Source organism: Bufo gargarizans, chromosome 2 (genome assembly GCF_014858855.1).
Source record: "Bufo gargarizans isolate SCDJY-AF-19 chromosome 2, ASM1485885v1, whole genome shotgun sequence".
In the NCBI taxonomy this organism is placed as follows: Eukaryota; Metazoa; Chordata; class Amphibia; order Anura; family Bufonidae; genus Bufo; species Bufo gargarizans.
The window spans coordinates 603342724-603367404 of record NC_058081.1 but is presented as its reverse complement, the minus strand read 5'-3'; the positions used below and the strand labels follow the sequence as shown (position 1 = coordinate 603367404).

At 46.1% G+C, this 24681-nt stretch overlaps 1 protein-coding gene across 3 annotated transcripts in view; it reads right to left on the bottom strand.

The window, feature by feature from the left end:
* Positions 1–24681, bottom strand: part of LOC122928768 (probable glucuronokinase 2) — a 113281-nt gene that overhangs the window by 63547 nt on the left and 25053 nt on the right. For all 3 annotated transcript variants that reach the window (XM_044281958.1, XM_044281957.1, XM_044281959.1), the window contains 10 exons: positions 24360–24404; positions 22620–22773; positions 21125–21196; positions 20059–20147; positions 17438–17594; positions 17280–17357; positions 16955–17046; positions 15551–15656; positions 9293–9372; positions 7176–7244 (listed from right to left, as the gene is read on the bottom strand). In XM_044281958.1, the coding sequence (XP_044137893.1) occupies positions 7176–7244; positions 9293–9372; positions 15551–15656; positions 16955–17046; positions 17280–17357; positions 17438–17594; positions 20059–20147; positions 21125–21196; positions 22620–22773; positions 24360–24404 (942 nt within the window). The remainder of the gene's footprint in view (positions 1–7175; positions 7245–9292; positions 9373–15550; positions 15657–16954; positions 17047–17279; positions 17358–17437; positions 17595–20058; positions 20148–21124; positions 21197–22619; positions 22774–24359; positions 24405–24681) is intronic.

Here is a 24681-nt window from a genome sequence, read left to right as displayed (position 1 = left end):
AATTATCTTCAAGTTTTTAGATTTTTGTGTATTTTAATGCATTTTAATTATTAATATTAATTCATCATATGTATTACATCTAATAAATAACGTGCAAATTAACTCTTTGTGTGGCATTAAGTGTCTGGTGTGCCCTACTTGTTACCTGCTTTTTTTAATTACTTAGAGGATTGGGTGAATCCTCCTGCAGGTGCACCCATACCATTCTGGAGCAGCGGGTGAGCCCTCTCTAAGATTTCAAATTCATGAAAATAAAGAACTCTTTGAATGAGAAGGTGTGTCCAAACTTTTGGTCTGTACTGTATATGAATGCATAATATGTGGGAAACTGCTACTGATGTTTTAGCCATAATATATTTACATATATAATAATATATTGTATATTCTAAATATATAATATATGTAAATATATGTGGATAAAACTTTATATATATATATATATATATATATATATATATATATATATATATATATATATATTTAAATTAAATGTAGCCTCTATTTCTGAAAAGTTTCTGACGGGATTTAAACACACAACCTTCTACATTACAGCCAAGAATCTTAACCCCTAGACTATAGTGCTGCATGGCCAGTCTCATATTTTTATTTATTAATTGTTTGTTTTTTTAAGTAACTGGCCATGCAGCTCTATAGTGTAGTGGATAAGATTCTTGGCTGTAATGTAGAAGGTTGTGAGTTCGAGTCCCACCAGAAACTTTTCAGAAATAAAGGCTAAATTAGATTTAAATACACTGGGAGTCCCCAAGCACTGACTCCATATATGGACATAGTTATATATAGAGTCAGAGCAGGGACTCCGAAGCTGAACTAAAGTCCCGACACCCTCCCCTCTTCAGAGCAGGGGGTGCCTGGTTTAATGTTTGGGTTCTCCCATTGACTTTCATTGTTCTTGGGTGCTCTGTAGAGCACCTGAGCATCGGGAAGTGTTCTACTCGAGCACCAAAGCACACAAACACTTTGGTGCTCGTCCAACACTAGTTATTACCCTAAAAATCAAGAACAATTGTTTGGGTGTGTAGTACGGGCTAGCCTGCGGTGCAGCACAACAGCTTACAATCTTACAGTGCTCTACAGTATGCCCCCTCACATAACTGGTCTTGTAGCACGTGCCTGAGTATTCCTTCTGAGCAAAATGCCAGCCTGGCTTGAATTGGTGGGAAGGTCTATCAGCTCTCCAGTGTGAAATGTCACTTCAGTGTGGAGTCCTTGCAATGAACAGTAGCAACACTTGTGGCCTGACACAAACAGAGACCCTATCTAACTAACTACAGGCCTGGTCTCAGTCTCTAGGATTCTAGGCGCCAACACTGTAATGAGGTGCGTGCACGATCTTACCGACCCGGGTCTGCTCTGCATCCTCTGGCGACTGTGAACCAAACAAATCCCTCTCCAACGAGCATGTGGTACTGCAGTGTATGTTGCTTTGCTCCTCAGCTCTCATCAGCATTCCTGGAAGCAATCCTCGTATCTCTGGACAGGATCAGGGTCTTGAACACAATCAGCTTTACTTAGCTGCAACTCTGGTCACTGAAGTATACTCCCACACCTCACAAAGTTCCTCAGTCTCAGCTTCCTCTAAGATGGCTGCTCCCTTTCTTCTTCAGACTTTGTAGCTCCACCTCTCGTGAATATGGAAAATATGCACTCGGTTATCTGTGTTTAGGAAACAGCGGCATCTTGCGGCTAAACAGCAGAATGTCAGTCCAGATCATTTTACTTAATTTACACAAACAGTGTTCAGACATTTCCCCATCTCATATACCACCCCACTAGAGGTTCTTGTCCTCGGCAACCCTCCCCATAGAAACTCATCCTGGGCATAGCGCTTTGGGGGCACACCAGCATTGGGCCTGGTTGACCTTCGCAGAGTGATATGCCTGACGTCCCCAGTGCTTCTGAGCCTAAGGGAGGAGGAGCTGCTGACTGCTCAACACCTTCCCTGGTTGCAAACGTGACATGGCCAGAGCCTCTGTGGGTACCGGTGCAGGGACAACCCACCATTCCTCCTCCCCTAAGGGGATTTCCTCTGTACTCTGAGCAGGAGGAGGCATCTCCTCCACGTACAAGGGCTCATCAGAATTACAATGCCTCAACATGTGATGGTGCAAGTTTTGTGAGGGCCCACCAATCCCTATTGGCTCTACCTCAGACCGGGATGGCATGGTCTACCCTCCTCTTCACCGTGTATGGGACCGCCTCCCACAGCCCATCCAACTACCCAGATGGCCGAATGGCTCTGACCATCACTCGATCACCCGGGGGATACCCATCCCTCTGCACTGGTCTTGGGTTAGGGTGTACCACTTGTCTCAGGCACTCTCCCACAACCTTGTGGATCGCTCTCAGCCAGTGGAGGTGCTCTTGCACCCAATGCAGTGTTATTTCTCTGTCATGGCTTCATCAGATCGGGCATGTAGAGATCTTCACTCTCCCGTCTGGCTCTCCCAAACATGAGCATATGTGGGGAGTATCCGGTGGTACTGTGTACCCGGTTATAGGCCCACATCAGCTCAGGTAGGTACTTTTGGCTGTCCTCCAGAGTCCGCAGCATCTGGAGCAAGGTGTGGTTGAACCTGGGGGTGATACGGGGTGGTGCGGGAACGTTCGATCCCGTAAAGTTGGTACAGCTCATTCATTAGAGTACCCTGAAAACATGCCCCCTGGTCCGAATGTATCCTCTGTGGGCACCTGAACACCTGTATAAAGTGTTTGCAGACCACTTCAGTGGCTGACTCTGCCGTTTTGTCTCTGGTGGGTACAGCCACCTTATACTTTGTGAAATGATCTGTCATGACTAGACAGTACGAGTGTCCCAAGGTAGATTACCCAATCTGTACATAATCGATCAAAAGGAGCTCTAGGGGCACGGAGGTCCGGATGGCATGGACAGGAGTCCGCTGTTCAGTACTCTTACTCAGCCGACAGGGCCGACACTTAAGACATGTCTCAAACACCATGTCTGCCAAATCTGAACAGTATACCAGCCGTTGGAGGCACTTGAATTTTTTGTCGCTTCCGAAATTGGTACCCCTCTCATTGGCTTCCCGGGCAGCCTCTAGTTCCAATGACATGGGGATTTCAATCTGTTGCCAGTACTGCAGCTCTGATTGCAAGTATATGGTCCAACACAGGAGGCCCTGGGTAACAGTCAGATTATCCCACTGCCTCAACAACTTCTGACCCTCTGGAGTCAGTCGGGCCCGCTCTTCTGGCCAAGGCCAGATCTTAGTCTGGACCCATTCTTTCACTTTCCACAGGTCTGGGCAGCCATTCTGGACCCTCTCCCAATCAGCCAACGTCTTTCCCAGAACCATTGGCATCCGGGACGCCAGCCCACTTGAATTTTCCATGTCCTGGAACATGGGCAATCGACCAAGGTCATAAGTTTCAGTGTCCTCTAGCTCTTCATCGGCACTTTGAGTTGACAACCCTACAGGGACTTGGGAGAGTGTGTCGGCGTTGCCGTTCTCCCTCCCTGACCGGAACTTGATCTGGTATTGGTACTTAGAAAAGCAAGCCATCCATCTCTGTTCAAGCGCACCAAGCTTGACATTCTCCAGATGTGCTAACGGGTTGTTGTCCATCATGGTCACCTCTGCACCTGTCGGGTACTCTGCGAACCTTTTGGTCATGGCCCACACCAGTGCCAGTAGTTTCAATTTAAAGGAGCTATAGTTGTCAGGGTTGCACTCCGACTCCCTCAGAGACTGGCTGCCATAGGCAATGACACTGGCACGTCCATCCTGGACTTGGGATAACACGGACCCCAGACCATATAGACTTCCGTCAGTGTACTGCAGGAATGAGGTGTCGAACCGCGCATAAGCCAGAATCGGGGCACTGGTCGGCACCTCCTTCACTGCTTTAAAGGCCTCTTGTTGCCAGGGTCCCCACTCGATGGGATGCTTCTTCGGGCACCCCGCAGTGCCCCTTGATAACTCATTTAACGGGCCTACCAAATGAGCAAATTTGTGTATAAACCTCCTGTAGTAGCGGGGAGGTCCCACGAATGCCTGCACGCACATCTTGTAGTGTACGCGGCTCGGGCCACTTCTGGATGGCCTCCACCTTGCTGGGGGACAGCTTTACCCCCTACTGGGTGACCAAATGTCCCAAATATTCTATCTTCTGTTGAAACTGTTGGCACTTCTTGGGCTTGATCTTGAGCCCATGGTCTCGCAGCCACCCTAGGACCTGTCGCAGCTTCTGGAGGTGATCCTCAAAGGAGGCCTCAAACACTACTATGTCGTCCAGGTATATCAATACCGACTCGAAGTTGAGGTCTCCTAAACAGTGCTCCATCAACTGCTGGAATGTTCCCGGGGCATTGGACAGGCCGAACGGCATCCAGTTGAACTCTTAGAGTCCCATAGGTAGGATGAATGCAGTCTTCGCTTTGTCCTTCTTGGCCACCGGTACCTGCCAATACCCACTGGCCAGGTCAAGAGTCGAGAAGAACTTTGCATAACTCAGGGCGGATAACGACTCCACAATCCGCGGAAGGGGGTAGGCAAGCCGGATAGTCTGGTCATTCAACTTCTGATAATCCACGCAGAACCAGAGACTCCGATCTTTCCTCAGCACCAAGACTACTGGAGTAGCACAAGGACTTTGACTCTCCTGGATCACCTGGTTTTCCAACATGCTGGCCACCATGTCCTTCCCCTCCTGGAACATTTTGGGCAGGATTTGCCAGTAACGTTCCCCGATCGGCACAGCATCGCGGTGGAGATTTTGTGCTGGATGGCTGAAGCACACCCAAAGTCCTTATCATGTCTCAAGAACGCCTCCTGAAATTCCTAAAGGGTGTCTTCCAGCAACTTCTGTTGTCCTAAAGTCAGGGTCTTGCAGCATCCAGGCCATGATCACTCGACCATTCCACTCCACTGTTGGGGTCTCCCTTTGATGGACCTCTACAGCATAGGTCCAGGCTGATCTCCTATCTGGCTGTAGTGTGAAGCCACTACGTCGAGGGATGTCCCCTTCAGACATATAAACTTTGGCCAGCAAGGTATTCCCATTGTTATCAAGGTATTCAACATTGAGGCAGCGTACAGGCACACATCCATCCTTCACAATAGTGAGGGCCCAGCCTACCAGTGGGTGAGTCTGCGCTTGCTCCTGGTAATCAGGCTCAATCAGGACATCCAGTCCATTCATTGTCGTCCAGCCCCCACCGGCAGCATCAATATTTGATCTTGTCAAGGCGGGATCTTCACCAGTGTCCTCCGCGGCACCTTCACGTGTCCAATGGGCTTACCGGACATGTTGCTCTTTCGAAGACTACAGCTCCTCACCATCTGCTGTAGAACCTTCTGGATCGGCCGGTGTGTGGTGGCCCTTTGCCAATACTTCGGCCCTTCTTTGGCATAGAGTTAATGGTCTAGGTCTCTCAGCACATTCATACCTAACGCCACTTCCATTCCTCTCTGGGACGAATGGTCCACCAGCACGACCCCCTTCTTGCCCAAACAGTCGGACCCGCATCCAGACTATCCCTCAGAATTCCATCTCTCTGTTATTGGCAGTCATCAGCCTGATGACGTTCCCATCATATGTCTAAAGTTCTTTCAAAGAACTCCAGAGGTATAAGGGTGACTCTGACCCTGTATCAACTAGACAGCGTACCTTCTGGCCTTCCAACTCAGCTTTCATAACAGGGTTGCTGGCATACAGGTCGTGTTCCTCACGCATAGGGCTTAGCCTCTGGTCGGAAGTTTAACGTTGGCTAGGACTTCATCTGTTCTGGGCACTCTCTGGCCATATAGCACTACTGTCGACAAGCCCTCTCTTGACAAGCCCCAGCTGAGTTATCCTGGGTGGAGGGGCGTGGGGTGCAGGGGTCATTTCTGGAGGCCGGGGTGATCCTGCCTTCATCTGGGACTCTTCCAGCTGAAGTTCTCTCAATTCTGTCCGCAGGGCCAGGACCACATCCTTTAACGACTCTGAGTCTTCAGACTCCGACCGGCCTCCTGTATCATGGGTGCTACTCACTACTCTCTCCGCTACAGGAACGTGCTCTTCCTCTCTCTCCATGGCGGCTAGGTAGACGCTGTAGAATATCATGTCGGCCGTTGTCCAGGTCATCTCTTGCAATTTGTCCTATAAGAACTCGTTGGATAGCCCCACTATGAACTGGTCTCGTACTAGCCGGTCCACCACCCGGAAGGCTTCCATGGCCTCTGGGTCTCGCTACTGTATTTAATTTAACGTCTCCTGTAGGGTGTTGGAGTACTGAATCAGGGTCTCGTCCTCTTGCTGTGGCCGGTTGAAGAGGTGGCTCATCAACTGCACTACTTTAGCAAGCCCCCTCTGGGCTCTCTCCAGCAGGGAGAATATTTTCTCTAGGGTGTCTCTCTCAGATTCGGGCCTTACCATCACTGTCTGTCTGATGTCACCCTATTGAGACCCCAACGCAAACTCTGCCAGCAGCTCGGGGGTCAGGTTACACATTCTAACCCCTTTTCGCACCCTTTCAGTCCAGTCCTGCAACGTCATGTTTTTACCATCAAATTTTGGCAGATGACGCAAGAGTGCCCCACAGGGATGTACCCTACTGGGGCAGCAATGGCGGGGGCAAGCTGTATCAGCAGTGCTGGGGAAAGTTGGCCTTGCGCTGGCGCACCCTGAGCTGGGTCCTGGACCGGTGCCATTGGCGCCGTGGGAAGGTCTCCCGCCGTGTTCCCGTCCATAACGGTCGCTGTATTCTGCTGACTACACCAAGTTGTAAGCAGTGTACTGGGTAGGGTGGCTTCACTGACTTCACCTCAGAAAGCCGGACCTCACCGACCACACCCCCAAACCAATAAACCACGCCTGTGTTGGCATCAGCCTCAGGGAAGGAACTGTGCATGCGCTAGCTGGCATGCGCGAGATTATGGCACTTCCCCCATCGGGGGAGCAAAAGAGGAGATTTGGAGGATGCAGGACGGTGCTGGGCTCCTTCACAGTGGGCGTGGCTGGGGTCCTGAAATGTTGGTAATAGCCTCCAGGCTCCTTACTAGCCTAATTTGCATATATATAAAATCGGTTTTCTGACTGAATAAAAGCACTCACAGCTATAGAAAATTTGTATTGTGGACGTGCTAGAGGCGATCTAGCAGCACATGTCCACAACTCTATAGGCTAAGGATTCTGGCTATTCGGATTCTTACCCCTTCTCAGAGCAAAACTGATAGAACTTCTTGCAGGTGGCTTGTAGAAGTCTCAGCCCTCCTAGGTATCTGGCAGTCAGGAAGGAAGGGACACAAAATGGAAATTGTCAAAGCAAATACAAATAAATATGCAAATAAATATTTAAAGGGATTGCCTTAGCTAGAGATACTGATGCCTTATTCTCAGATAGGTCATCAGTATAAGATTGGTGGAGGTCCAACACCCGACACCCCCATCCATCAGCTGTATTGTGCTACCACTATACTATGTACAGTGTACAAAGTTGGAAACCAAAGGTTGTGTTGACCACGTAGTGACTGTGTCGGGTACTGCTGCTCAGATTGGTGAATTGGAGCTGATCTTCAGTACGTCAGCACCGTAAATTGCATAATGTACAGAGCTTTCTGCTTCCACTCCATATCCTGTATAGTTTCCAGCAACGTAGCTCTAGAAACAGCTGATCAGTGGGAATATTGGGTTTTGGACCGCCACCAATCTTCTACTGATGACCTATCCTGAGGACAAATAATCAATATCTGTAGGCTAAAAAAACACTTTAAATGGATTGTCCACCTTTTTAACCGTTTTTTGGTCATTTCCCCCCATCTGACCCGTGGAGGGAAGCATATTCTCCACTGCTCTGTCCACCTCTGAATCCACTGCACTTTAGTCTGACTTGTTAACTTCCAGAACAGATAAGGGTCATGTGTGCCACTGCAGCCAATGAGCTGCCACAGCATTGATGTTCTCCCAAGTCGCACGTTGCTGGGCAACATGCTGCTTGGGGAACATGTCACCCCTGCGGCTAGTAATTGGCTGCAGCAGCGCACGTGAGCCCAGCCCATCCCCAAATATGACAAGCAGTACTACAGTGCAAAGAACACAGCAGTGGACCACAGGAGCCAAAACGGAACGGTCGGGAGTAGGTAAGTATTCTTTCCTCCACAGGTAGGTTACAGGGTGGGAGAAGGTTGGGTTACCAAAACCTGTTAAAAAAGTGGACCACCCATTTAAGTTTTAGTGTTAGGTTATTAAATATTTATGGGATTTTTCAGTTTTGTGCAGCCAAAGCGCAAATGCACACTATATTTTCAAACACTACATAAATTAATAGTACTAGCAAACATATTTTAAATAAATTTTACTACAGTCTTCTGCAGTGGTCATTTGGGCTCAATTCAAAGCCTAAATCTGTGTTTAGAGATGAGAGGGATCACCAGGTCACTGGGGCTTCAGGTCCATGCTGTCCATCATAGGAGGAGAGAAGGAGTTGTTCATGCAGGAAGACAGAGCCAGAGATACACTGAGATCGTGCTGGCTCTAGTGCGTTTTCTGTCTACATTGAAGCAGCCACTACAGAGTGATAAGAGAGCAGATCTCATCACTGTGTATGGGAGACATCATAACAGCTAATCTCTACCAATTAGCAGAAACTGACAATTAGGGATCTGCAGAAGGGGAAACTGGTGAAAAATACAAGTCATAAAATGGCCAGATATAGTTTTATTCCTCATTTACTGTACACATGTTTATTCTGAAAAGTCACCAGAAAAAAACAAACAAAAAAAAAACATAATTCCTCACCATTTCCAAAATCTCTGTTTGCTGATGGGCTAGTGTTGCTACTGGGAAGGCTTAGTTAGGCTACGTTCACATCTGCCTTGTTTTATCATTCCAGCAGTCTGGTCCGTCAGAGGAGCAGAGTAATGACATTGCCGTATCTGGCATAGCCAGACACTGCCTGATCCCTATTCACTATATTAGGATTCGTTGGTTTTCCGTCAAGAATGCAGACTTTCTGCCGCTACAGTTTTTTTTCCAATAAGATAGACCGTATTCCTGCTAGAAACCTGAAGGATCCCATTGTAGTGAATAGGACCCGCTGTGTCTGGCAGACTACCGGAATGTCGTAATATAGATGTAAACCTAGCCTTATACTGATCCTAGTCAGGATTAGGTCAGGAGTTCTGCTTTGTCAGTAGGGGGTGGACAATGCATTATTCTGGGTGCTCACAGAGCAATATTTGTGTTGCGCACCTACTCGTCGGCAGTGAATCAGACTAGATTGGTGCTACTGGTCTGTAATAAGAATAATTTATGTGATGATCACACTCACCCCTCTTTCCTGCTGATGTAATGTAGATCCCGCAAACTGCCAAACTCTGTTGGATCATTTAAAGGATGAGGGACCAAAACCTGATTTAATAAAGCACAGAAGACTAAAATGACATTGTAGCACCAGGAAACTGAAAGGATGTGACAGGAGCCCGCTCCAGAGTAATGCCTTATTTACACATCATTGTTTTGGTCAGTGATTTATATCAGTGATTTTGAGCCAGAAGCAGGTGCGGCTCTAAACACAGAACAGGCGCTTTTCCTTATCCCTTATGTCTGTGGAGGCTCCAATCCTGGTTTTGGCTCGCAATCACTTATGGAAATCACTGACGTGTGAATGAGGTGTTACCACTTCTGCACCCCGCTACTGTCTTTATTGGTTAACCTCATGTTATTATGTGTATTTATTTCAGGTCTAAACACTGTGCATTTCCTATTTTGTAACTGTTTATGTTCATGTGTAATGTGCCTGGTTCACCATCAGGTGGCAGAAAACATGGCAGAGCTACAGGTACATAGAATGGAGCTTTTCATTCCAGTCTAACCCCCCTCTGTGGAGGAGTGTGCGAGTACCACTTCCTGCAGAAAGGGTGGGACCAGTTTCTAGAGTAGTCTAGCTTACCCCCTGCTAGGGGAAGGAAGCATGGGCTAGGCACGTCGCCGTTGGACGTGATCCAGCTAAGCAAATCAAGTTAGCTAGAGCACCTTTAACTCTGCTGGATATGGAGGCCACAGCTTAAATCCTCAGAAGCCAGGAGGAGTTTTCCCTGGACAAATCTAGAGACAGACAAACTACAAAGTGAAGTACAGCATAAAGAAGAAGCTGAGTTCTATAGCCAGCCTGTCAGTACAGCAGAGCCAGAGAGCAACAGATGTAGCAGAGAGGAGTTTGCCTGCCACAGTTTTAATGCTAAAGCCTGCTGGAACCAAGATAAAGTCTGTAAATCGTTTGGAGAAATGTTTATGCAAAGTAAAGCTGCTTTTCAACTTAATCACAAGGTCTAGACTCAATTTATTCTTCATTCCCAAGTTAACTTTTCCCCTTTTACTGCTTCGGAAGACAATGCCTGGGGTCAAGCGTATCCAGGTAAGAGCACCGTGACTTTTTGATGAGCCCCTGACTGGATATTGAGGGGGGTCGAGGACTGCTGGGATCCCCCACTCCTCCTCATCTGTCTTGGTTGTGCCCCCCCCTCTTTGTCCCTCCTGGGGAGATTGGAGCCTGTGGGTGGCCTGGGCCAGCACTAGACTGGGTTTTCAGCAGCGCAGGGGTTAAAGCTCCACAGGGCTATGTGCTGCCCCTCCCCTTCATGTGCTCAGGAGAGCCTGCCCCCACAGTTTATATAACCTCCTCCTTCCTGTATCCCTCCCTTGGCCAGCCAGCGGTTGTTCCTGACACATACCTGGTGTCAAGATGTCCGCAGGTGACCCTTTGATGTCGGCACTCCTGGTGAAAATTCAGTTGGAGGGGGGTGGCTGGCTGCGTTTGCTTCTGAGCGTGACGCCATCCCTCCTCCTCCTCAAGCTGCTGTATCCGAACTCCCACCTCCCGCACCGCAGGGCCTTTTGGTCCCGATTCCTGCAGTGGGGGGCCGGCGATCTCGGCTCACCCGCCCCTCCACCCGTCAGGACCACAGTCCTCCGTGCCTGGTCGGCTCCTTGCATGCAGCCCGCGCTGCTACTGTGGCCTCCCCATCAACGGAGGAATGGCCATCGCAGCGCTGCGCACAGGCCTCACCCCTTCCTTCTGCTCTCTGTCTTCCAGCGCATCTGTCCTCTTGCGCCACAGAGAGCACAGTAAATACAATAATGTGTGCACAGGCCAGCTCCTCTTCAGCCTCTGAGCGGCCTCTCATCCCCCTCAACCAGTGCCCAGTGTCCCCACGCAGTCTGCACTGCCAGCCCCTTCCCAGCCCCCTCCCGCCAGGTCACATAGGCGACGTAGTCCCTCTCCTTCCTCCTCGTCCGGGGGAGCCAGAAGGAGGAGTCATCACTGTTCGCCAGGCACGTCACCGTTCTAGGGATTCTGGGAGAAGTCGGCTCTCCAGATCCTCGAGATGGCGCTCACCGTCGTCCTCAGATGTTTTGTCGGGCGCATCCGTGGAGGCTGGTCACATCCAAAACGTAAGAGCCAGGAGCCTAATCAACCCTCCAGGGCCTCCAGTCTGGCTTCTCAACCGACACGGCAAGACCCGGCTCCAGCGACTCGATACCTCCACTGACTTAATCTACCGGTGAGTTTTCATACACGGGTGCTTGGGGGGCGGGTACCGGGGGTTCAGAGGTCGCCTTGAAAAATTGCACCCTGCTTCTCCACAGCCTCCCCTTCCTCCGCCTTCTAAAAAACCACCCCCAGTCCAGGAGAGCATTAACAGGGATTCTATTTTTGTAGTGTCAACCCGCTGCGGGCTCATTTGGTCGAGGAGGTTAAGGAAAAGATATGGACTAACAAATATGTGGACATTTGGTCTTTAGTAACTGTTGACCAGCAAACGGTTGATAAAGAAGCCATAAGAGCGACGCCTTCGAGTCGCTAAAACTATGAATAACTAGCTCCAAGCTTTTTATGTCTTGGGATGCATTATGGGTCAGCGGCATCCTGAAGCTCTTTTATCTGAGCTCTTTGTATACCAAGACGGCGGACCCGCTTGGTGGAGATATGACTAGGAATTACGTTGCTGCTTGGCCCTCCAACCTGATATTGGATGGGGGTTAAGGCGACCGATGTGTTCTTGTGGCTGATCATGTCACAAAGAACTCCCTTTCCCAGCGCGGCCACCGGTTCCAGTGTCCTGTCCTCCCAGGGGCCAGTGGCCATGCGACGCCCGGGGGCATGTTGGTTATTTAACGAAGGTTATCGCAGATTCTCTGGACTTTGCAAGTATGAACACAAGTGTTTTACTTGTGGAGGCCCACACGCTGCCGCTCAGTGTCCTCGTTCCCAAGGCAAAACTCCCATGGTGACCCCAAAGACACCGTTGACTATAGCCGGGATGGCGCCTTAGTTCGATCTGTACCCCAATAAACAGGCTTCCGCTCAGCTGCGTTTTATAGTTTTACGTTCAGGTTTTTCATTCCTTTTCTCCTTACCAGAGATCCTGTTTTTTCGGACAACCTCAAGCCGGCCAAGGATCACCCCAAGCTGGTCCAGGATAAAGTGTTTAAAGAAGTTGCTATGGGTAGGATGGTGGGCCCCTTTGTTTCCCTGCCATTCCACAACCTACGGATTTCTCCCCTGGGTGTAGTCCCCGAGAAGGAACTGGGCAAGTTCCGACTTATACATCACCTTTCCCACCCGAAGGGCACTTCGGTTAATGATGCTATCCCACCGGAATACGCCTTGGTCTCATATGTGTCTTTTGACAGAGCTGTTGTCCTGGTCAGAGAAGGGGCCGCAGTGCCCTTCTGGCGAAATCAGATATTGAATCAGCTTTCCACCTTCTCCCGATTCACCGGGATTGCTACCATCTGTTGGGCTGTTGTGTGGACGGTCTGTATTACTACGATACTTGCCTTCCCATAGGCTGCTCTATATCTTGCCATTACTTCGAAATGTTCAGCTCCTTTCTTGAGTGGGTTGTTAGATACGAAACTGGTTCCCGTTCCATTATCCATTATTTAGACGATTTTTTTTTTGTTCATTGCCCCAGGGGAGGCGGAAGGTTGCCAGTTCTTGTTAAACACCTTCCTATATTTTATGAAACTGTGCGGGATCCCAATAGCACCCGACAAAACTGAAGGCCTGTTCACATGACTATCGTTACTACTAGGCATCAAGATAGATTCCGGTGAAATGGTTTTCTGCCTGCCCGCTGACAAACTTGAGAAATTGCTACAACTAATCCAAGGTTTTTTTATTAATTTGGAAAGCCACACTCCTACAGGTTCAATCCCTCCTTGGTTTGTTGGTTTTTGCTTGCAGGGTCATGCCCATGGGCAGAGTCTTTTCCCGTCGTTTTTCCCTTCCCACCCGCGGGGCCACTTCTTCCCATCACCATATTTGCATTACTAGCTCCTTAAAAGCAGATTTACGGGTATGGGAAGGTTTTCCTTTCCTCCTACAATGGCCATACTTGCTTCATGGCGGGCGAACACACCAATCCGGAACTTTCCTTGTTTACAGATTCCTCGGGCTCCTATAGTTTTGGAGCCATTTTCGTCAACGACTGGTGCACTTCTCCTTGGCCCTCTTTGGGGTTTTGCAAAAAACTGACGTTATTAGAACTCTTTCCAATTATCGTAGCTGTGGAGCTTTGGGACCCCAGGTTGGCTAACCATCATGTTTGCTTTTGGACAGATAACTTGAGCGTTGTTCATTGTATTAATGGTTTGTCATCCTCTACCTTGCCTGTTCTTAGCCTCTTGCACCATTTAGTGATATGTTTGGAGCAGAACATTTACTTATTTACCGTCATGTCCCAGGCACCTCTAACCTTACGGCTGATGCCGTCTCTCTGTTTTATTGGCAGGAATTCAGAGCCCTCCTCCCAGGAGTGTATCCGGATGGCATGCTGTGTCCGCAACACCTCTGGCAGTTGGTGGAGAACAGCTGATGTCATGAGGTTTGATTGCAGGTTACCATCAAATTTTTATTGCACTTGCATTTTTCCGCTTCGGTAGCTCAGCGCAGGTTATCAGGGGTTGCCTTCCACTCACGTATTCTTGGCTGGCCTGATGTTACGAAAGCTTTTGTGATTACCCAGGCCTTCTGAGGTTGGCGCAAGGAGTATGTCTGCATGGAATGCCGGTGGCCAGTCTCTTACCAGCTGCTTTGTTGTTTAATTGCTGCCTGCTCTGCGGTTTGCAGTTCCCCTTTCGAGGTGGCCCTGTTATCAACCTGCTTTAGCCTTTCCTTTTTTTGCACCCTCCGGGTTGGCGACCTATTGCCCCCTTCCCGCAACAAGCCAAGTGGCCTCCTCCCCAATGATATAGCTCTGGACAATATGTCGGTACGGCTCCGAATCAGTCGCTCTAAAACAGACATTTTTAGCAGAGGTGCATGGATCCCCCTGCACCAGGTACCGGGCTCAGAGTGCCCGGTTCGCTTGGTCACCGAATACAAAGATGCGCGCCCAGGCAGTTATAATTTCTTGGTCCACCAGGATTTCTCCCCCCTTACCAAGTTCCAATTTAATCCCCTCTTTAAAAGATGGTTGCACCTGGCGGGCTACGACCCTGTTTGTTTGGTACGCATCCCTTTTGAATCGGCGCTGCCACAGAGCCCGCTAGGGCCGGCCTTCCGGAGGCCGAGTTGATGCAGGTTGGCAGATGGCTATTCAAGAACTACTTGGAACCGAACCAGAGTTCAGGAAATGGTTTGTTACAGTAGAAATTGATTTATGACATTATTATGCAAAGTCTTGTGAGATTTCGCAAAGTAATAACTTCGGCTCATAGGAGCCAATACATTCTAATACTGTACAGAGCGTTTGTTCCGTACAGTATTCAAGCGAAGTATTATGCAAATCGACTTCGGATCTTTCATCAGAAGTCGATTCGCTCATGCCTAGCAGTGATCTCTCCACTAAGGTGATGATGACATGGAGAACAGGGCTACGTGTGACAGCTGGAGAGCCACAGATTGGAGACCTCTCGGAATGGAAGAATCAGAAGCTCCTGTATTATAGACGCCACACGAAGACCCACATTGTAAAACAAAGTTGCAACTTCAGGGTTGGAAGCATAAGAAATAGATAAATACTGCATCTCTCAGATGAAGGGAAAAGCAGAATTTAGCAAATTTCAAAAGACAATCATGTGATCGATGCGGGTCTGAAAAGAGTAATGTGCTGTGTGTGGAGCAGGAGAAGAGCCCATTAAAGCTAATTACAATTCTTTCATCATGTAAAAAGCCATTTGCGCTCATTACACTTTGAGGCCGGTTTAAGCCATAAGCTTTGAACCAGGCTGAAAGCAATTGGTAAATGAGGACTTCACTACCGCAAGCCCCAAATCTTCAACCCTGAGACAATGCAACAATGTCAACTCCTCATCCCCCTCCCCCAGGAGGTAGCTGCTGTTCTCAGGGGTTTATAATGGTGCTGATTCATTGGGCTTTGATAAAAGGGCAGATTTGCATATTTTGCACTTAGCCAACACTTATTAGTCTAAAAACCTCCTTATGATGAGGATAAGAGGATGACCGCTCAGATTCTGACCACAGACTTTTATCTCATGGGAAAAGTGATTAAAGCTAAAGTTATTCCCATTGAAAAATCTATTATTACCAGGGATGATGAATGCCCCCAATGCCTTTTACCAGCTTCTTGCTTTCGGAGATCGTGACCTCAGCCCAAAAGTTGGAGATGGTCATAGAAATGGTCTTCCCATAATATCCATCTGAAGGGTTTCCAATAATCCCAATTCTGGAGAGGGGGGGAAAAGTAAAAAGTTAACAGTTGACAATGAACTAAAGGACCATTAACAGAGGGTTTGCCGAGTCTCTGCAAATGAACTGCCACCGATCTCAGAAAATGTAGTTACTCCTAGGCAATGGTGGATAATAACATGGGTGCCCAAGTACATGATGCACATTTCAAAGTGTAGCAAAAACAAAACCAGTTCAATGATCTCTGGCCGCATGACTTGATGCACATAGCGAGTTTGTGCCGTTATCAGCATAACCTGCAGAAAGCCCTACCCATGGTCACATAATCATTGCAGGCCCTGAAGCCACAAGAAAGCAGAGAAGTTGAATGTGAGATGCACATAAGAAATGTATTGGTTCTGGAGTCTGCATTAGTTTTGGGAGTCTAGTCTGTCTAGGATCTACAGTTAGGAGGTATGCGGCGTGTATTAGATTAGGATGTCTGCCCTCAGCCTGTAGGGGTCTAAGATCTGAATTTATTTAGAGGGTCTGCCCTAGTTCTGTATTTAAGGAACCTGATTTTGGAGATCTGAATATTAGGGGGGTCTGGTTGAAGGTCTGCTCAGGAGTCTGTTTTTGTTTATAGGAGTCTGGTTTGGGGATTGTAATAGTTTCCAACTTTTTTGTGTGAATTTAGTGTCTGCCCTGATCTGTATTTAGGGGTCTGAATATATTTTGGGGCTCTAGATCTGTACTTATAAGGTCTTTTTTTGGGTGGTCTGTCCTTGGGTCTGCATTTGTTTGGGGGGTTGTATTTATTCATGTCTCTGTTTTTATCCTGGATTTTGGTCTGTGGTCTGAATGTATTTGTTTTGCTAGAAAGGCTGGGGATGGCTGCAGAAGTGAGGGGTCAAAACTGCCTTGACAGCAAATCCTGTCAGGAGTAGTCATCATAGCGGTTTGGGCCGGAAAGAGAAGAAAAGAACAGAAAATGTCCACAATCAGGGATGTTACCTGTGAGTCACTGGATTTACAAAGATAAGGTCAACTCTCCAGATATTTCCAGGAAGCCCAGGCCTAATTGACACCTGCGAGTGGCCATTCCCCTTGTCAATGGAATGTGTCCCTAGGTAGTCTGATATTGTCTGTGATGATTGGACACTCAGTACATAGTTACACAGCCCTTTGACATGGAATAGTACCACCCTATTGTCAATGCTAGCATACAAAGGTGGTGTTGCCTATAGAAGTTGTTTGACGGGGCAATGTTGGAAGTGAGGGGAGAGCTTTGGGAACAGCTTACAGTGAACTTAATTCATAACTGTATCTAGGAAAGATTCACTAATGTTTCCTTACCTGGCATATGCTCTGCAAGTGATCGCCTTGACCCGTGGCTGACTTTTTACTGCAGAGTAGTGAGCCAGCCATTTTGTGTAATCTGGCAATCCCTATTAAATATATTACAACATCAACATGATAACCAGTGTTTAATTTTTACCTGCTGTACAAATAATGTATGTCAGAAGATACCCAAGTTATACCAGCATGGTCCATACTACAGCATACAAGATTTATAACCAGCTGGACATATATAATTCTATTCCAGAAAATACTCAAGTTTTTCCAGCATGATCCACATCAGGGCCCAGTGCAAACACATGTAGCTATACTGCAGACTCACCACCTGTCCAATAAGTTGAAAGCCGGTGGGCAGTTTCATCCCGTACACAGGGACTTCTGCACAGTTTATCAGCCATTCCTTCAACAGGATCAGAAAAGTGAAGTCATTAAGTAGAAATTCATAGAATGCAGATAGATGTAATATTGACACATTGTTACCATATATCTGCCCAGGACTCTGTCTTCTGTCTTGGGGAAGCTGTTAAGAAAATCCTGGAGGGTAGGCAGTGTCTTTTTCTGAAAGCAGTAGAAGACCACACTGGCCATTCTCGAGCTGGTTTCTCCTTTTTGAGGCTTCTCAAAAAAACGTTTAATTCTTTGAAGGAACAGAAGAAATGTATTAGTAACAGAGTAAATAAATAGTAACCAATGAAAAAATGAGTACAAAGTACTTTATGGGAGACAAACACTAGTGCCCATTATTGCTATTTGGATTTGCAAATTGTGGATCTGTAATATACAGATACCGTTAGAGTTGCATCCGCATTTTTTGCGGAGCTACTGACTTCAGTGGGTCTGTGGTCTGCATTTTGTGGACAAGTATAGGACATATTCAACTGTGTGCTTTCTGCATCCGTTTGTAAAATTATAATATATCTTTGCAAAGTGACGACCATAGATCAACACAAAAAAAATAAAAAATAAAAAAGAATTAGACAGCCCACGGACTGCATGGGACCTTATGTTGTTTTGTAGTATTAAGCAGTCACCACTAGAAGCCTCCATAGATCAGAGGACATATACTGTAGATAGGGATGTTTTCTTGGAAGTACAGCGGGTTGTAGTTTATACCACGGGGTATGTAATGGCTACCTCTACTTTGGTAAGGGCAAGAAATATGCTTGAGGCATGGAGTTGCCAAGAAAATCTGCCTGCCAAGGATGCTGTAGCGGCATAAGGACTTGAAGTGATCAGTTGCAGGATCTCTCAGCTGCTGTGAGACGCATCTGACGAAAGGTGAAAGCACAGAAAGATCATCTGATGTTTGAGTGACAGGTTAGAATGTACTTGTGCCATACCGTCATTGTCTAATAGGTATGTTCTGTGTATGCGGTATGAATGCTGTGCTGAGTGGGTAGTAGACAAATTGTGTTGTCGTGTGTGATGCTTTGCTACATTTGGGCACCTTGTGGGCTGAATAGGTGGTTGGAGGGCAGGCCATGGTGCTTGGCAGAGCTAAAGTGCCTTCCCTTTGGGAAAAATTATCTACAGCAGCACTGGCTCTGTCGCAGTACTATGCTAGTGAAGGTATTGGCACCATTATATGTTATGCCATAGTTTAAGTGGTTGGAGCAAAAATAATTGGTTTCGACACCAATAGGTGGGAGTGCGAATGGGCTGTAAGTGGTGCCTACTGGAGCCATTACTGGCCTCTGTGTTAATTACACCTGGGGTCTATTCTATTGGCATATAATGAACTTAGAGCCTAGACAGGCTTACATTTCTGCAGAGGTGGGGGAGATGGTTGTCAGTGTGGTCTGTGGAAAGTTGCTCAGAGTGTTACTTGATTTACTAAGCGGGACCTCATAAGGGAGCCAATAAAATTGTTCGATGAGCGAGAGTCATCACAGAAGCCGATAGTAAGCTAACTCAGCAACCGGTCATCAGACTGAGTTATGGAAGGCTAAAGGTGGAAGAAGGAAGTCTGCAGGTATCCTGTGCACACAGACATTGAAGTGGTGTAGATCAAGGGCATCACTGACCCAGGTAGGGTAGGTGAGCCCAACGTGATCATGTGGTGAGGAGATCATGCTTGCCGCAAGTCCTTTGGCAGGTTTTCTTTAATCAAGACAGTAGTGGTCAGCCTCACTGCGATCAAGTGTATGAGGCGAGTATCATTTTTTTTTTTACTTTCAGCCATCATTTTAGGAAAAATTGATTAGTTACTAGGGTTGAGCGAGCATGCTCGGCCAAACTGCTGTTCGGCTCAAGCATCGCTATGCTCCGCCAAATACTTCAGGTGCTTGAGTGCAATTTAATACACTGAAAGTCAATGGGAGACCTGAGCATCAAACCAGGCACCCCCTGCTCTAAAGAAAAGAGGGTGTCTGATTCACAAAAAAAGGTTAGAAATTGATGGAAACTCCATCAAAATGGTTTGGAAACAGCATTAAGAGGATAGCTGGATGCATCTTAGACTCCTAGACAACTCCTAGGTTTACTGGTTCTCAGTCAGATGAGAGCTGGTTTGGAATATCTCATAGTGCACAAGGCTGCCATTGTAAGATATGCTGGCTGTTATCTGTTTCATGGGTAGATAGCTTGCACATACCTGGCTTTGTGTGGTTGTCTTATTGTATGTTGTACATAACAGGAGTCTAAGACGCATCCAGCTATCCTCGTAATGTTATTTCCAAACCATTTTGATGGGGTTTTCATCAATTTCTAATCTTTTTTTATGACCCAGACACCCTCTTCTCTTCTGAGCAAGGGGTGCCTGGGGTTCTCCCATTGACTTCCATTGTTCTCGGTAGAACACACGAGCATACTGATGTGTTCGCCAGAGCACCCGAGCACTTTGGTACGCGCTCAACCCTATTCGTTACCATGAAGCATGAGGAAATTCAGCTTTGTAGCGAATCAAATTTTTCCTGAAATATGGACTTCGGATACTATGATTTGCTAAACACTAGAGACATATATACATATATATATATATATATATATATATATATTTATATATATATAGTTTCCAGTGTCAGTCTTGTAAGTGTCATACATGATGGCTTCTCAGCTCTGTTACAAATCTGTATATCAGACTAGATATTGCTGGATCTTACCGGTGGCTGTCTGGACACACTTCCACTATTCCACGTGAAGATGGACTTTCACCTTCTTCCATCTCATAATAAATTGCCAGTTCACCACCCTAAAACAATGGGAGGAAACTTTTGGAGCCTATAAAGTGAAACTCTGTATAATGCCACTGAAAGTAAAGTCATCCATCGTGAGCTCTGTAATCAAAGTCACCTACTCGATAATACACGATTCTTCACTTCCTTAATAATTGCTACTGCTGCCCCCCCCCCCCCCCCCCCACCACAAGCTCAGATACACCTGGCATCTGCAGAATAGCAGCAATGTCACCAAGCAACTTATCTCCGATTCCTCATAGCTCATAAACACTCATTGTAGCCCAATTCTTATCAAACTAAAAACAATATGGCTTGAATAAGTGTTTATGTGCTGTCAGGAGTTCAGAGATAAAGGACTACACATATTGGCCAGATGACAGCTCAAAGTAAAAGTAAGGTGCTCACAGCTAGGTTAAAACTTAGCCCTTTATAACCAAAAGTGAGTAAAATAGAATCTTAAAAAAATTTGCAAAATGTTATTAAATTGTGATATCAAAAATATCAAACATATACACACAGACAATGGGGGAGATTTATCAAACTGGTGTAAAGCAGAACTGGTTTAGTTGTCTATAGCAACCAATCAGATTCCACCTTTAATTTTTCCCAGCTCTTTTGGAAAATAAGAGGTGGAATCTGATCGGTTGCTATGGGCAACTAAGCCAGTTCTACTTTACACCAGTTGGATAAATCTCCCCCAATATGTCAAACCACTGATGATAGAGTCCCTACTGGGGAGCTCAGGACTAAGGTAAGACCTACTACAGTCATAAAATCCCTATAGGGTCCCAATGCATTTTGCTCAGTGACTTGTTACCATCATAAACTCAGCAGTCAACCCTAGTATCATCATAATCTTACAATCATACAGCCACGTGTGGCACCATCATGACAGTAGAATCATTTGTGACAACATAGCAATGACTAAGAAAACAAACAAACAAAAAACAAACAAGAAGAAGCAAAAGGGCACAACCAACATGAACTTTACCTTCAGCCTGAAAAATTTAAGCACTTGGGCCATGTCAAAGTTCTGGTCAGCACATAACATGTCAGCAGCAATCTGTGCAGGGAGGAAGTTATAAAATAAACATCCAATAAACATGGAATGCATTAAAACAAATGTTGGTTGGACATAGCCTCTCCGCCCCCTATATTGCTAAATTACATCTGAGAATAATAAATTAACCGGTTCCCTCAGGGGTCACCAGCAAAAGGTGCGTGAATTTTAAATAATGAATTTGGATTCTGCAGCAGCGGTTGGCGTGTGTATTCGCTGCCGAGCGTTATCCTCATAAAATAGACAGGACAGGAAGCCAAAGAGGATGATTAGAGTGGAGGAGAAGCCAGGAGATGGCGTAACGCCGTGGCTAACATTGTGGCTAATATTTAAACTGCCTTTGATTGGACAATCACATGTTCAGCCATGATATCCCCTCAGCCCCACCATCTCTCCAAAAAAGAACACGCACTACAAATATTAAAGAGACGGCAGCCAAATAAATCCATTTACAAGGCTCAGCTGTAAGATCAGGAGAAGACAATCCTCACTAAGGACGACGCAGGAATCCTGATCAGGGAGATGTTGCCTCCACTTCAAGGGTCATTATGCATGCATTGCCAAGTACTACAGACAACATCTACAATGAGGCACAAATATGCAAAGATGAATGGCGGCACATCCGCTAACTCGGTGTAAAGTAAAGGATCACTTAGTAGGAATATGGACATATAACATGGCTGCTAACAGGTCATTGTAGTTGGGCAGTATGGTGGCTTCGTGGTTAGCACTGTTACCCTGCAGCCCTGGGGTTCTAGGTTTAAATCTGATCCATCTGCATAGAGTTAGTATGTTCTCCCCATGTTTGCTCCATTAAACTATGTAAAATGAATTCAAAGCAAAGTGCAGAAAAAACTTCTGGGCACTAGATGTCAGCGTGGAGCCCTTTTAAGTACGCACAGTATATATTTTACAATGTCCTTTATGGGTTATTCTAGGCCAGGATTTTTAAAACTTAAATTCTACACATTTTTTAAAACCTAAATAGGTCCAAGTTTCTGTACCGATTCATTTAATTAAATATCTTTATAGGAGTCAGAGCTTAGACTTTCTGATACATAGCGCCAAATTCCCTGTATAGACATAGTTAAATGATACAATGCTTCAGGCACTATTCAGGAGAGTTTATGGCATATGAATTTAACCAGCGCCCATTGAAATCAGTAATAAATCTGTGTTCAGTTATCCCATCAGCTCTTTCTAGACGTGGCTCCATTTGGACAGAATGTTATGTAATTCTTGTCTTCTTTGAGGAACAGTAACTCTGTAGAAGTCATGTCACCCACACTCCTTCCCTTTATCCATGTCCTGTCCCATCCCATGATGGACAAGTGTATTTTTTCATCTGTACCATCTATGTAACAAATAGATCTAACCCCAGAAACCCAACTCCATAGAAGCCTCCTTCTAAGAGGATGATACTCACCACCATGATATCATCATTCAGCTTCTTGCTGGACATTGCAAGCTCCAAGTCAGCAACTGCTCCAAGTCTGGTGTCATAGGTGGTCGTCCCATCATTAATGATATTGTCCACGGGGAATTCATTGGCCGTTGCCCATCGCTCATAGTGTTTATATCTGTTGGATAATGAGAGGCAGCGTGACACACAGAAAATTATCTCCAGACAACACTGTAAACAGCATAGTCACTGTGTGACAGCTCTGGAGTTCCATAAGGCTGTAATTCAGGATTCATACAGACTGTACAGGATAAAAAATGTACTCCACAAGCAGAATAGTGAGTGCAGCTCTGGAATATAATACAGGATGTAGGCTGTTATAGCCAAATCAGGTTTGCATCACCTTATTTTAAACTATATATTCAGGTTTACGGGACGCTAAAATTAAAAACAAAAAATCTTTATTCAAATCATTAGTTATAGGTTAGGAGGAGCTAGACAACACACACAAAAAGGGAAAAGATGAACCTTAAATCAGTGGTGATGGTGAAAACTGTGGGTAATAGGTAGCAGAACACCCACAGCAACCATATATAGCACCTGCGTCCCTAATTTCAGGGCACGGAACTATCACCACAGATATTGGTTCTAGCTAGAGTATAATACAGGTTGTAACTCAGGATAACTACAGGATAAGTAATTCATGTATACAGCGACTGCCAGCAGAACAGTAAGTACAGCTTTAGGGTCCAATCAGACGTCCGTAGTGTATTTCAGACCGCAAAACATGGATATCGCACATCGCCGGCACTTATATAGAAATGCCCATTCTTGTCTGTGGCTGCGGACAAGAATAGGACATGTTCCAATTTTTTTTTGCGGGGCCACGGACCAGAAGTGCGGATACGGACAGCACACTGTGTGCTGTCCGCATCCGCACTTCGGGTCCGCGGCCCCATTGAAAATGAATGGGTCCGCACCGTTCGGCAATTTGCGGACCATTCATGCAAACGTCTGAATGGACCCTACTACTGCAGCATAATACTGGATGTAACTCAGGATTAGGGATGAGCGAACTTCAGTTCGAGTATGTGCTGAATTGCGTTATGGATTCCGTTACCATGGACCATAACACAATTCCATGAGAGGACTCCTGCAAAACAGAAACCGGACGGATCTGTTATGCTGGCCATAGACTTCTATTACAACGGAATGCCTCTAAAGGCGTTATGGTCAGTGGTAACGGAATCCAAAATGGAATTCAGCATATATAACCAAAACAGAACTTCAAAACTTGAAGTTTGCTCATCCCTACTCAGGATCAATACAGGATAAGTAATGTATATATACAGTGACTCCACCAGCAGAATAGTGATTGCAGCTCTGGAGTATAATACAGGATGTAACTCAGGATCAGTACAGGATAAGTAATGTATCTACACAGTGACTCCACCAGCAGAATAGTGAGTGCAGCTCTGGAGTAAAATATAGGATGTAACTCAGGATCAGTACAGGATAAGTAATGTACATACACAGTGACTGCACCAGCAGAATAGTGAGTGCAGCTCTGGAGTAAAATACAGGATGTAACTCAGGTTGAGTAAAGGAAATGTACATTAGAACACAGTGATTCCATTGTTTGTGTAGAATAATTCTGTGTGTGACCTGTAATATGAGGATCAGAGCTGAAGCTACACTATACATTTAGTAGCGTAGGGGATGAAAAATGTTGAGAAAAAAAAAATTTGCAGTTAGGAAACATACTTGTCTGCATTTGTCACCAGATAAACTTCACTGAAGAACTGTCTCCTGAAATAAAACAAACAAGAAATAATTGGCTATTTAGTGTGACTATGGTAATATTTTAGCAATATAGGGTCCAATGTTTATATATTCTGATGGTATTGTTATTACAATGTTTACTTTATGTACACCTTTGAATCAGATTTTAAGGTAAAAAAAAAACATTAAAGTGTTTTTAAAAAGTGTGGTGTGCATATCGTTGATGCCTACATGCATAGACTTTTCCTAAACATGCCCAGTGTGTCAGGCTTTTTCATGTTTTCTGCATTAATTCTTTTTACAC